The 13,597-nt window shown below is 37.0% G+C and overlaps 1 protein-coding gene across 1 annotated transcript in view; it reads right to left on the minus strand.

The window, feature by feature from the left end:
- Positions 1-275: 275 nt before the first annotated feature.
- The window catches only part of GRXCR1 (glutaredoxin and cysteine rich domain containing 1), a 36,826-nt gene continuing 23,504 nt past the window's right edge, over positions 276-13,597 (minus strand). The window contains exons 2-4 of the mRNA XM_069854898.1: positions 9,880-10,119; positions 2,758-2,823; positions 276-455 (exon numbers count right to left, since the gene is read on the minus strand). Coding sequence (XP_069710999.1) covers positions 276-455; positions 2,758-2,823; positions 9,880-10,119 — 486 coding nt within the window. The remainder of the gene's footprint in view (positions 456-2,757; positions 2,824-9,879; positions 10,120-13,597) is intronic.

Raw genomic sequence — 13,597 nt, forward strand, 5'->3', positions numbered from 1 at the left:
TCTCCAAAAAAGAGGAAGACTTCATATCCAAAGGGCTGATAATATGATAAGTTTGGCAGACTACAAATCTCTCTATAAAGAATATAGAAAAATATATTTCAGAGTTCATGTTATGGTCAGCAACCTAAGTTCAACAGCTCAAATGATCAAACCAGAAGTATACTACAAATGGATTTTTATTGATTTAATTGAATAAACAGATTAATTTTAAAAAAGTCATATTACAAACTGGTGTAGTACCACAAAATCAGTTTGTACAAGTGGAGATGCTGTTCTTAGCCCACACAGCTCCTGCAGCGCTGTAGCCCATTCTCATTGCAAGCAGTACACTTGAGGGCTTTGAAAGAGTCCGTAAAGCAGTTACGAAACACAGACATCTTGCTCCCATGGCACACTGAGCACGGCAGGAAACCAAAGCCCCCGCAAGAGAGGCACTCATGAGGATGCTGGACTCTCTGTTCAAAGAAGAAAATGAGAAAGACAAAAATGTTACTTTGTCAACCACTGTAAGCTCTAGGACAATGAGGTCTCCAGCACAGCTGAGTATAATCATTGTGGTTCCCATCCTGAGCAATACCCACCCCCTCATCCTGATGTATGCTACCATGGAAAATCGGTACACCTCCATTTTCCTTTGGTCAGATCCACATGCAATGGTGAGAGAGGCTCAGCGCAGGTTCATAAATCATATCTCAGTAGCCTTTATTTATACTTGCTGAAATAGCTAACTAATGGATAGCTTACATACTCTATTCTGATGTAGTTTAGGTCTAGATCAGTTCTAGGAGGTATCACAATTGATTGAATCTATACTCCAGGCAGTTTATGTTGATGTTATATTTTCTGTGTTGTATGTTAATGTATCAAGAGTTTTAACATTTGCATGCTCATTCTGAACATATTGTTCCTATTACAGTTAGAGTTGATCATATTAAAACAGCTTCTTACAAGTAGTTCTTGAGGAAATAAGTCACATATTCAAATTTATGGGTGTAGAATGCTGAAGCTTTAACTCTAAAGAAGAAAGAAAATCAATATTCAACAGTTACACCAGGAGAAATTTACTGCAATCAATGTTTGGGCTCCCACAATTGTCCTAATTCCTGAGTAAAACTACAGTTTTACTCTATTTTGTACTGGATTAAAGACAATGGAAAACACAGGAAGACATTTCAAAGACATTTTTAAGTTTCCCTTGCTGAAAAAGTTGCTAGTCTGTTTAATGGTTTGCCTTATAGTTCTGTATCAGAGAAATAAAAAGTACAGCACACTATGTACTTAGCACAGCATGGATGTATGGCTTTAACATTGAACTGTTGAATAAACACTTTACATATTTATTTACAAGGAAAAAACAAAAATCCATACAATTTCTGCTAGTGTTAGACTGAGGAATTATGTACCACTAAAAAATTAATCACAAATTATACTAAAATTTGTACAGATAGCATAATCCTTGTTGTAGCTTCATCAAGAAAAATGAAGAGATTTCTTCAAAACCATTAATAGTAGCATTTATCTATTGACAGATCAGGTGAACATGCAAAAAAATGGCACTTTTTCTTTTTGTCCCGTAGCTCATAAATTTTAGTGGGCAAACAACTCCTATTACTATTAACTTCTCCAGGGGCAATGTTTGGAAATACTTAATGTAGAATTAACATTCTTTTTATCTCAGGAATGCCCACTGCTTTCATAATTTATGATGCTGGCTTACTTCATTGGACATTATTGCAAATAGTCTCAAAAATTTAAGAGAATAATATTTTTAATCTTGACATTCAATATTGCATGTTAGACTTGTAAATAATTACCTTCCAGTGTAGTTGAGAGAACAAAAACCAAATGCAAACTGCTTTATCAAGCATGGAACAGGCTGCTCAGGGAGGTGGTTGAGTCACCATTCCTGGAGATGTTTAAAAGGTGGGTAGATGAGGTGCTTGGGGACATGATTTAGTAGTAGACAGGTGCAGTTGGTATTGATGATCTCTGAGGTCTTTGCTAACCTAATGATTCAGTGGCTCTATGAACTAGATGTATATTTGTTTGGCTCTTTCATCAGTATCTTTTACAAATATCATATTCTCTTTATCTATTTTTAACGTTGATGTTACACACTTCTGAAGTTTGTGTGTTCTCTTAAATTTTTTTAGGGATGATATTAAAATAACAAGGTAATTAATAACAATACTTTCCTTTTCTACAGACCTAGCTATGTAAACAACTTAGAGAACTTCAATGGACAAGGCAAACTAAGACCTGCAGAAAGACTTGACAACCTGTAATTGGAGATAAATGCAAATGGGAAACTACTGGCATTTGCCCAGGTTATGTGGATGTCCATTTTAGGTCTAACAAGAACGCAAATGTGCAGGTTCGCAGAGCTTTTACTGCAGTGCACAGAGAGGCAGGGTAACATCCACACAAGAGGCCTGGCTCTCCCAGGGCATAGCAAAGATTAAATAACAAAGATGATGTCAAAGTTATAGGAAAGGGAAAATTACTTGCCTTTCCTTCTGTGGCAAAACCAAGAGAAAATAAAGACAGATAATTTGGTTTGACGTTACTGCCTCACGTGTTTTCTTAAGCTTAATGGGCTGTGATACTATGAAATCATTCATTCAAAGGATGAAACCAAAAAAGAAATTGGGATCATCAGTTTATAACAGAAGAAAAGAAACTGGTTAAAGAAAAATATAGCCTCATTTGCAAATTTCAATATATGTTCTTTATGTTTATTTGCAGAAATAAAATTACCTCAATTTTGGTTAAGAGATCTTGCAGTTCCCCAGACTCATTCATTAGCAAAATCTTCTCAGCACCCTATTAGGAAGAAGAAAAAGGTCAGTCAGTTTAGCATGAAAAACATCACAGATAATCAGGAGATGATGTCTTGAAAATTTAAACAGGCTGAGGACAAATTTGACTCACATTAAGTATTTTGTAATTAGGTCACCCTCAGGAAAGCTAGGAGAGAAGAATTACTGTTCTGATAGAGGTGCTTGAGGTTTCTCACCAGGTGTCATGTATTGGATTTTTGTAAAAGGTGACAAATGTAAAAGTTGGAAATTCTGATTGCACTCACTTTACTTTACAGAGTATGCTTTACAACAGAATAAAAAATATGTCTAGTTATCACATCAAAAGTTACAGATATATAAATAGACAACACATCAAAGAATGCAGCAAAATGAGAGGAGGAAATTGCATTTCAAATATTCTGGCAGTTGAGCGTTGAATTAAGACAGAACATGTTTAATGTATAACAAGGAGAAGAAGGGTAGTGAAAATACCATTCACAATGAGAGTGATGAGACACTGGACCAGCTTGCTCAGGGAAGCTGTGGCTGCCCCGTCCCTGGAGGTGTTCAAGGCCAGGTTGGATGGGGCCTTGGGCAGCCTGATCTAGTGGGATGTCCCTGCCCATGGCCGAGGGGTTGGAACTAGATGATCTTTAAGGTCCCTTCCAACTCAAACCATACTATGATTCTATGAACACTGTAACAACATGAAAGTCAAACACAACAAAGTATAATCATTATTTAGTCTGAGTACATTAGGCCTCCGAGGGGTTCTGTGATCTGAACTGAGACACTACTGAAGTGTTTGCTCTTTTTTCCTTCTGAAGGTAAATGCTAACAGATACGTGCAGACAAAATGAAAGCGTCAATGATGATGTAAACTTTTTTCCATTTTCTTCTACTTAGAGGGCCACATTTCAATGCCTACACTTCACTTACACAACCAAATTTGCTGAATACTAAACATTATCAAACACAGACACTTTTAATCAGTTTATCACAAGAAACCAACAAAAGATGAGGAAATTGTGGTGCAAACAGAAGGAGTTGCACAGACCTTTCCTACTCCTAGGGATGACTGGCCACATCTAGGCTGAGTGGTGGGTTCATGCCATCGCAATCCTCCCTATTTGCTTGTCTCTGCATGCCCAGACTGTTAAATTTCACATTTGGGTTTCCTTCCGATGTGAGCTGGGAGGTGCAGTGGGATGCTGGCATGCAGCCTGGACATACCATTAATATGAGCTGCCCACAACTGGTTGAAGAGGGTCTCAGCCCCAGCTCCCCACCAGCACTGTTATTCTTGCTACTGGGAGGTAAAGAAAAAGCTGCTGGAGACCACAGGGAACATGTATGGATCAGTAATGTACATGTTAGTGACAGCCATCCAGTGTCTTGCTGAGGACAGCGGAGGCTACAAGTTTCTTTTACAGCACAAAAGCCAGCTAAAGACAACTAAAATGTTGCAAAGTATTTTGTATGACACCCTGAAAAGTTTAGTTTCCCCATAGGAAGCCTTTTTACTTTGCTTTATAAAAAAAAAAAAATCTTTTGACTTGGTTTGGTGATTTTCATTTCAGATATAGAAAGCAAAACATTAATATTTCAGTAGATGCACCACTTCTTCAGTGAACAATACTCTTGTAGTGCTACATTTTCAAAGAGATTTGTTTTTTAAAAAGAAATATTTACAAGTTACTTAGTTGTCACAGAAGATGATGGGAGACACGGATCAGCTAAACTTCCCTGTGGTGCTTCTTCTACTGAAATCTCTTATAGATCCTGGGCACAGGGTGAACCAACTTCTACGTATACATTAGAGCTCTCTCTGTCTCCAGAAAAGCAGCTTTTAGCAGCCTGTCAGTCCCTTTCTCACTCTCTAATTTTTCTCTGCTTTTACATAGAATGGGCAACAGTAGTGATTGGCACAATTAATGAAGAGTTTTCCAAGGTGACCCACAGAGTATTAACTCAGGGACTGAAAACACTATAATGGCTTAAGAAAAAGCTTGTGCTGCTTCTCTGATACAGAGACACTAAGGACTTGCAGCTGAACTGATGTAATTGTAGAACTGTAAATTCACTAAGCAAGAAAAGTCCTGGTTTGCCCTCATTTAGGGCAGGATCTGCAGCAACAGTTGGCAAAAACATTCTAATGGCTTCTGCCTTGTGTTACAGTGATGCTGTATGATAATGCTGACTGGCTTTTGCAGAGTTGTAATTAAAAGTCTGACAGGTTTCTCAGTATAGGTTCATATTTTAAAGGATTTATATTTCAAATGACAGTCAGTCAGCTGTGTTACTTTCAAAGTGAAAAGTCTCATTACTTGGCTTTTAAATTAAAAACCAAACATCCAAATGGCTATCGACTCTTTTAAGTGTTTCAGCATGTCTTTTCTGATTAACAGCTGCCTCAAGAGAAACTTGAATAAAAGATACTTTGCAGAGGTTAACCTTCCCTTTGGATCTGTGAATCTTAACACACAGAGTCTGTAATTAATAGAGTAATTAAAGCAGCTGCTAAAGAAGTCCAATAGCCAGTTTCTGACCAGAAGGTAATGCCTTTCTCTTTCTTCCTAGGTTGTGCTCAGTCCACAATTACCGACAAAGGGGTGTGAAACATTAAAGAGACTGTCCTGCCTAAGACTTGCGTAAGGATCAAGGACAGTGGCCATAACATTTAGAGAAGCAGCAGGGACAAGAGACTTTTCGGTTTTCTTAACTAGTTCAATTTCAAGGCAGCAACCTGTGAATCCTTTATCTACTCATTTCTATAGCTCTCTACTACAATAGAGGAACCCAGGAACAACAGTTAGTTCTTTGGTCTTCTTTTGGCAAGGAATTGTCATGGACTTAGCTAAATCACTCAACAGGTTTTCTAGCCTGTTTTCACTCTTCAAAATGTTTTCCAATTTGCTCTTGGAATAACCAGAAATTAACATTATATTTCAAGTTTTGTCCCACTAATTGCGGAACTAGGGCAAATCCAAGGCCCATTAAGTTTCCTACTGCCCCAACTCTGTTATGTCTCTAAATCAGTCCATTGCTCACATATTTTGAATATAAACCACTAACATTTTCACAATATAATTCTTCATCAAGGAATACACATAGATATATGGCTCTGCATTTGACTGTAGTAGAATATCTGCTGCTTTTGGGAAGCAACCTCTTATCCATGTCCTTCCTTAAAAACAGAGAAAAACTAGCACAGCACTGGAACGTCTCTCTTGTGGATATATTTGTTGTGCAGTTAAATTGCATCCCTTATTTCCTTAAAATCGAACTTTTGCCAGGTATATGGACAAGCCATCTTCCTAAGGCAGCAGAATGCAGCTACACACCTTAATATTAGTGACCTGTCATGTTTTTTCACTGTGGCTTACCAAGGAAACAGGCTGTACATACCCCTGTCTTTATCCAGACCTCAGATGTCTGGAGATGACCTCCATGATCTACAGCCTGCAACACTACACCTCTCATAACAAGGTGCCCTTTGGCAGCAGGCATGCATAAGGTATGATTAAATGCCTGTAAATTTGCCCATAAACTGAGAATATTGATGTTGCAGTATAGTACCAGCAGCAGAAATGTTGGCTTTGATATGCAAAGAACGGAAAGATTGATGTGTAAAGTACTGTCAGATTAATTTAACCCTCTTTTTTCTCCTTTAAACTGCAAAATGGAGGAAACAAGTGGGAAAATGCTAGATGACTCAATGCAATAATTACATTATACTTTACTGACAAAGATCCGTTCACATCCACCACACCAGGTGAATGCCAGGAGAATGGGTTTAACAAAACTTAGAGGCAATGGGGAGCCACTGATCATATATAGCCACCAGAAAGCACCAAAAAGGAAACTGTTTAGTCCTGTGTAGAAAAAAGTGTGTTGCACAAGTATTTTCTAGAAAACAGTTACAAAAATAGGTGCATCATTCTTGGGAAATAATCGTAATCAATGAGTCAAATAAAATAATTTTATTGTAAATGTCTTGCTTTTGTGGATATATTACAGCTGGGAAAACTAAATAGGAAGCTCTTTCTTCAGGAAAAAATATTAAATTCACATATTTGAAAAAGATTCTGAGGTTTGTATCACAAGTAAATTCTGGAATTCAATAACTATTTAAAGTAAAAATAAAAAAGTGTAGTTTAAAACTATTATGCAGTAAGGTAACACACTTACTAAGGATGGCTCAATGTGGGGGGTTTTATGTGTATCCTTCTTCCCACAGAACATGTCATAGTATAACATAACACGTGCATTACACAACTGTAACAATTCTCAGTGCCTGTGTAAAAGAGTAAATGAATTCTGTGATTTTTTTTTTTCTGTGTGGCTTTCTCTGTTCTGAAAGTCATTTTTTATTTTGCTTTGGTGTCCCAGCAGATGGCATAATTCCATCTCAGATGGAGACAGCCTCGGGTGAAAAGGAGGGATTAGATCAGCTGGTAAAGAGCTTGCTGCAGAAAGAACCTGCAGTTTCCTGACAGACTGATATTTAGAGAGTGTGTGTCAAGTAATGCAGTGATTCAGTCCTGAAAATAAATTAGATTAAGAAACCTGCTGGACTGCAGCATGCAGGACTATGCTTGACACAGGCTAAATATGATTTTTCTATTGCTGCTGCCCAAGGTGCAGGTTTGTTTCATCCCCTCCCTGTGCAGGCAGTGATAAATTCCACAGCTCTGTGAAGATTTATCCATATAGCCTGCAGTGCTGTAACAACCTTGTCCATGCTTCTCAACGGCTTGGGTACCATATAATCTACCAGATGCACATACACTGTGTTCTGGTGCTTTTGTTACATTTCTCTCGTTAAAAATAATCTTGTCTCCTTGCAAAGCTGTTCATATTTTAATTAGGGGTTAGGTTTTTTTCTCCTTATGACTCACTGAAATGTACGTGGCTCAATATAGATTCTCCTTTGTATTGCTGCACGCAATTTCCTTCAAGGAGGTATTTGCCAGGAAATAAACATTCAAAATTTTAAAAAGAGAGAAAGAAAAAGAGAGAAAAAAAAATATTGCATGATGAAGGCTTCTGGATATCTGTGTTGCATTTGCATATCAGAGGATAATTATGATAAAAAGCATTATAGAAAAGTCCACTGTTACCAATGAGACCAAATTCTGTAATTAATTCTCAATCACATTTTAATGAAACAAAAGCACAGCACAAGTTCCAGCCAATTTACAGTCTTTGGAGTCACTGATGTATTGTCTTCTGAAGTTACTACATCTACCTGGCATTGACTATTTGGATGGGGGAACATTTTGTTGCTAGATCTTCTCAATATGCTAAGTGCCACCCTCCTTACTTCTCTTCCTAAATGAATGAATGCCAGACCAAATTCTTTCTTCATTTTTTTACCTACAGGAGGTAAAACTGTCGGACTACCTGTGATGTGATACCAGGTACTCAAACAGCTAGATTTGTCTCTCCCACAGACAGCTATCTTCCTTATTCACTTGCCTTCCTCTCTATACCTCTCCAAAGACAATATTTACATAGCAATATATACAATATATACAATATATACAATATTTAAATAGCATTAATGAGGTTGAATTGCTTGTTACACTGTTGCTCCTCTGTAAAAAGACAAGTTTCCCATGATTTTCAAAAATAAAAGTACCGTAATGGGCCATCCATCATATCAAAATTACTGTAACCAGACATCTCCTACAGCTGAGCAAATAATTTATTCAATCCATTTCAGTATTTTAACTGAATTCTTTTAAGAAATTGATCACACACTGACTGAGATTTTCTTGGAGTCACTCACAACTTTTATTTTTAATGTGATAATTAGGTGAGCAAATTTTAATCTGAACCCTGTTGAATTTTAAGCTGCTTTTGAACGAAACACTTCTACTCCTGGTTGGTTGGAGAACCCTCCAAAAACTCAGGCTTTTGATAAAAGCATCCTCTGCTAGAAGGATTGCTAAGCTAATATTCTGCTCACAGGTGATTTTGCAGTTGCTGTAGTGGCCTGGAGAGCCCTGTACCAGCAAATGCATTTGTTATAGTGCTCAGGGAAGCCTGCTTCACACAGAGCACATGGAGAACTAGTAAGGGGCTTGAGAGAAAGAGTATTTGAGTGTTTATACAGACCCAATACCAATTATATCTTGTTGATTACATTTAATTTCATTACTTAAATCTTTTGTGAAAATGAAAGTGTTAAGCAAAACAAACATAATAATCCTACTGTGTTTAAATGTAGTTTGCCTTCACAAATCACTGTCTCGCTGTTGGTGCTAATTGCTAGTTCTTTACCACCCAAGACAAATACCTTCTTTCAAGCTGTTTTCTTTGTGGCACCCTCCAGAATCTTTTCATTTTAAACATTGTGTGTTTCAGTTTCTGAGAAACACATTTTAAAAGTACAGGCCAGACTTAATGAAAAGGTGATTTCAAATATAAACAGGCATTTAGATCCTGAGTCCCAGAGTATAAATTTGGATTATAGTTTGCCATTTGGAATGTATGTCTTGAAACAGGGCAAAGTTGGGCTGTTTTTCTCCCTCTTACTGCTAGACATTTCTATAACTACGCAGTAACAAATTCCATACCTAAACCAATTTTCAGCTGATTACAGATCCTGATACAGCCTATACAATACAAAATTCAATGCATAAGGTCTGACACCTCATGCTGTTATTTTCACATTCAACAAAGATATCACTAAAAGACAGGTTTATGCTATGTATGTTCATCTTACTGGTTCAATCATACATACAGGTTCCCATGAGGAAAAGAAACCAAAAATATTTCTCTAGATTTTCATGGTCTCAGCTACAAAGATAAGCTATTTTCTAAGAAAAATAGAATAGCTTAGATTGTACTACTGCCTCTTGCTCCTCTCCTCCATTGTCTTTTGCATCTTCAGATTAAACCTATCAGTGTGGATTTGTTCAGCTCATACAACAAAGGGATCTCTGTCTTTGATTGTTTCTATCATTCCAGCATTGTAAGCAATTTTCTAAAAGCCCTTCTTCTCATTCATCAAGGTTTTCATCTATTCTTCCAGACTGCAGAATAAAACACATGCTTGTGTATTACTTACCCCAAGATAATGGCCATCAATAAACACAACAGGGAGTGAGGGAACTTCACAGACTCTCCTGCATCTTTCATCTAGTTCTTTTCCATAGTCACTGTTCAGTGCAATGTTTTTTTCTTCAAATTTAACTCTGTGATTTTGAAAGATCTTTCTAACCAGTTCACATCTTTCAAAAGTGGTTCTCACGACACGAAGGCTGGTAGTATAAATTATTATGCGGCCAAACTCTGGCACTGTTGATACCTAGAAAAAAAAAAAAGTGCCCATTACATTATGTAAGGTGTTAAAAACTTCCAAGTACTGAGTAATTTCATTAAAAATATTATTTACCCAAAAATTTGCATCTTGAAAACACAATCCAACATTCTAATTTTTACAAAGGTGAAGATGGAAACAGAGGAATTGAGTTCTTGCAGTCAGCAACTTAAGGCAATTCAAGCTGTTTATCTAAATAAGGTACAACTGTACTTATTTTAGAAAGTTTTGGAGATGGTGAATCAAGTTAAGCATTGTTAAAAAACAGATATATCTTAGAGCCTGATGCATTTCCAAACATGAATAAATCATCATTGTTTTGTTGATGTCTGATTCTTTTATAACAGTGATTCACATTTGCACAAACATAGTCTGGCAGTATCCAAACTAAGTCTAAACTTGTTAGCTCAGGTGTTGTTCACAGCCTCCTGTGAGAAAGGATGGGGGACTTGGCTAAGCTTCATCACATCTATGAGCCAACAATAACTTAGAATACCTTAGTTCTCTCCACACTGAACTAAGTTATGACTGCAGAGTAGACAAACTCATGTCTAATTTTTAGTGTGCATTCACATCAATTTATTCAGCAATAAATAAGTACATTTTGTGTGCATTCAGCGTCCAAGTAAAAGCCCACTCCAGATAGGGGAGGCAGTTCCCTTGGCTTTAAAAAGCTTCATACCACAATTCGGGTTTTACTTTTTGCCATGTTTCTCTGTATGTAAAAGTTTATGCTACATCTTTCCTTTCTGGGATGAAAACAATTAGGGACTGTAAATACTACAGAGATTAATTTGCATAAGAGTGTGTGTTACATTTTCAAAACACCTGAGAATCATTGCTTTAAACAAAGATATTATTTTCAGATAAACAGCTAAAATCCTAGCTTTTTAAAAATGTAGTAAGGCATTTCCAGGTTTTTTGAATTATCCATTATATTCAGCAAATAATATTAAATTATTTGATCAATGTTCCAGGAGAAAAAACACAAGTTAGGAAATAAAAATCAAGGTTATCTGTAATGTGCTATAGCAATCTATGGAAAATGAACCTTGATGGGTGAATAGATTATTTTTTAAATATATCATGCAATAATTGTAAAGATTCTGTTGTAAAATAGGGCAGATGCCATTGTATATTGTGCCACATAATGAAGTCACAATTTATCTTACTACATAAATACAAAGAAAAAAAGTCGTTGCAAAAAGCATATTCTGCTTAGAAAGGTGTTTGACATACAGTTAAGAGTTCTCAGGAAAAACACTGACATTTCATAGATCACTTCTAGAGCCTTGGAAATATGTGGGATGTAACAGTTTTCCATCTCCCATTCTGGGAAGGAAGCATATTGTGACAGGTCAGTATTTATTTCTCTTTGAATGGATGTCAGAAGTTCAATTTTAGGAACAAGTGTAATAAAAACTGGGCTACTTTTCTCTAACCTGTTTTCTGGGTTTAAAACCTGTTATACTGCTACTGCAGCACTGACCCCTTTCCAGCACATTGTTCATACATTCCAAGGGAGAGGATTAGCTTGTCCTATACCTAAAAGACAAGTACTCTACATAAATACTGTCAAATATTTTAACAGCCACACATGGGTTGCTGGAAGGGGTAGTAGTTCAACCTTTTCAGAAGTAACCAAAAAGAATTCTTAAAATACTCATCAAAAGATAATTTCCCATGCATGTTGTTTCCTCCTCTTCGGAGTGAAAATACATTTTGAAGTGCAAAACTATTCAATAGCATGGAAAATCTTGTTCCTTCATAGCTGTAATCTCTAGAGCTCTTTGTTCCCAGACACCAGAAGCTGGCAGCATAGATATAGACAGTCATTATCTAGTGAAACATCAGGTCTGTGGTATCCCTACAGCATACAAATAAGCAGCTGAAGAGATGGAAAAATGGAAAGTTGTAAAATGATCTGGAAAGATATCAAGTGGAAGGTGTCTGTGCTGAGTCACTTTTATGTTTAGTCCTTTATTTTTTCTTAATGTGGCAGTGAAGGAATACCCTTTCCCTGCAAAGTATCAAGGGCATTGACTAAATAATTCTTTAGGGAAATTTTAGTAAGCAGCTTGTTTTCTGTGCTAGAGACACAGAATTTGTCTCTGGCAAGAAATTCTCACACCACAAAAACCAAACTTTCCTGTCACCTGGCTGGAATCACACTGGTGATTAAAAATACGAGTGAAGACAGACACATTTACAGGGTTTTTCTTAGTGAGAATCTATGCTAATTCTTATTTTGCTATCCAATTCAATGGTTATAGCCTGTAATACTGAGTGATGAATACACCCGTGAAGTAAATCAACAGAATAATGTTTGAACACTATGCTTTTCCTTCCAAGCTGGAACTCTGGCAGAAATAGAATAAATAACAAGAAATGCAAACAAATTAATAGGGTCACATTTTAGAAATTGAGCTTTTGCAACCTTGCATAACAGATTTCAAATTATCTCATCTAAGTCACAGATGCACATAAAATCTTAGTTGAAGATAATCAGAAGATAATTCTCTGGTTAATGGGCATGACAAAACTTTATGTGCCTTTTGGAAGTTGTATAGATGAACAAACCAAAAGATTTGGAGCAACTTAGGTTGACCACACTTCCTGTGAGTGAGTTCCTCATTGAAACCTGAAGCTTATGGAAATCACTTGGCCTGAGTTGACAACTTTTGTGTTAGATTCATGGGCTAAGAGTGTACTTCAGAGAAAGTGTCTGCATAGATAAAGTGCAAAGGAAAGTGTTTAAGGTTTCAGAGGAAAATAAAGTTCCTTTACTAACAATCCTCTACATCATTTACAGCTCTTAGCTTAACGGCACAGTGCTACAATCTCCCCAAGTTTCCAGAGGTGATATCTGCTTTACTGCATCAACCTGAAGAGCTTACATTTTGCCTGGAAGGATCAGGTAGGCAGCACCACCAGCAGTAGGACCTGCACCACTTCATGGCACAGAGGCCACTTCCAGTGACTAAAGAACAGGTGCCCTGTTTTTTCTGCCCGGAGAGAAAATGTAATTGTTGCACCTGTTCTATCCTGTTCACGGTTGAAAACCAATTAATGTTGCTTATTTTGTGCCTGACTCAGTCTTTTCCTAGGCTCCTCTATCAGGTGGATGAGGGGGTTTACAAATGAGAGTTTAATTGCATTTTGAGGTACAACTAGGGGAAATCTATTCCTCTGTCATCCCACTGACATCCATCTGACATAGTTGCAACTAAATGTAATCATTAACTGAGCAAGTCTTCTGCAAACCTCATGAGGGATGTCATCACACGAGGCTAAATACAACAGCTTAGCATAAAGATAGAGCACAGAATAGAGGAAGAAATTGCTGATAAAAAGGAGAAGGCTTAATCATAGAATCATAGAATAACCAGGTTGGAAGAGACCCACCGGATCATTGAGTCCAATCATTCCTATCAAACACTAAACCATGCCCCTCAGCACCTCGTCC

Source organism: Phaenicophaeus curvirostris, chromosome 4 (assembly GCF_032191515.1).
Source record: "Phaenicophaeus curvirostris isolate KB17595 chromosome 4, BPBGC_Pcur_1.0, whole genome shotgun sequence".
Classification (NCBI taxonomy): Eukaryota; Metazoa; Chordata; class Aves; order Cuculiformes; family Cuculidae; genus Phaenicophaeus; species Phaenicophaeus curvirostris.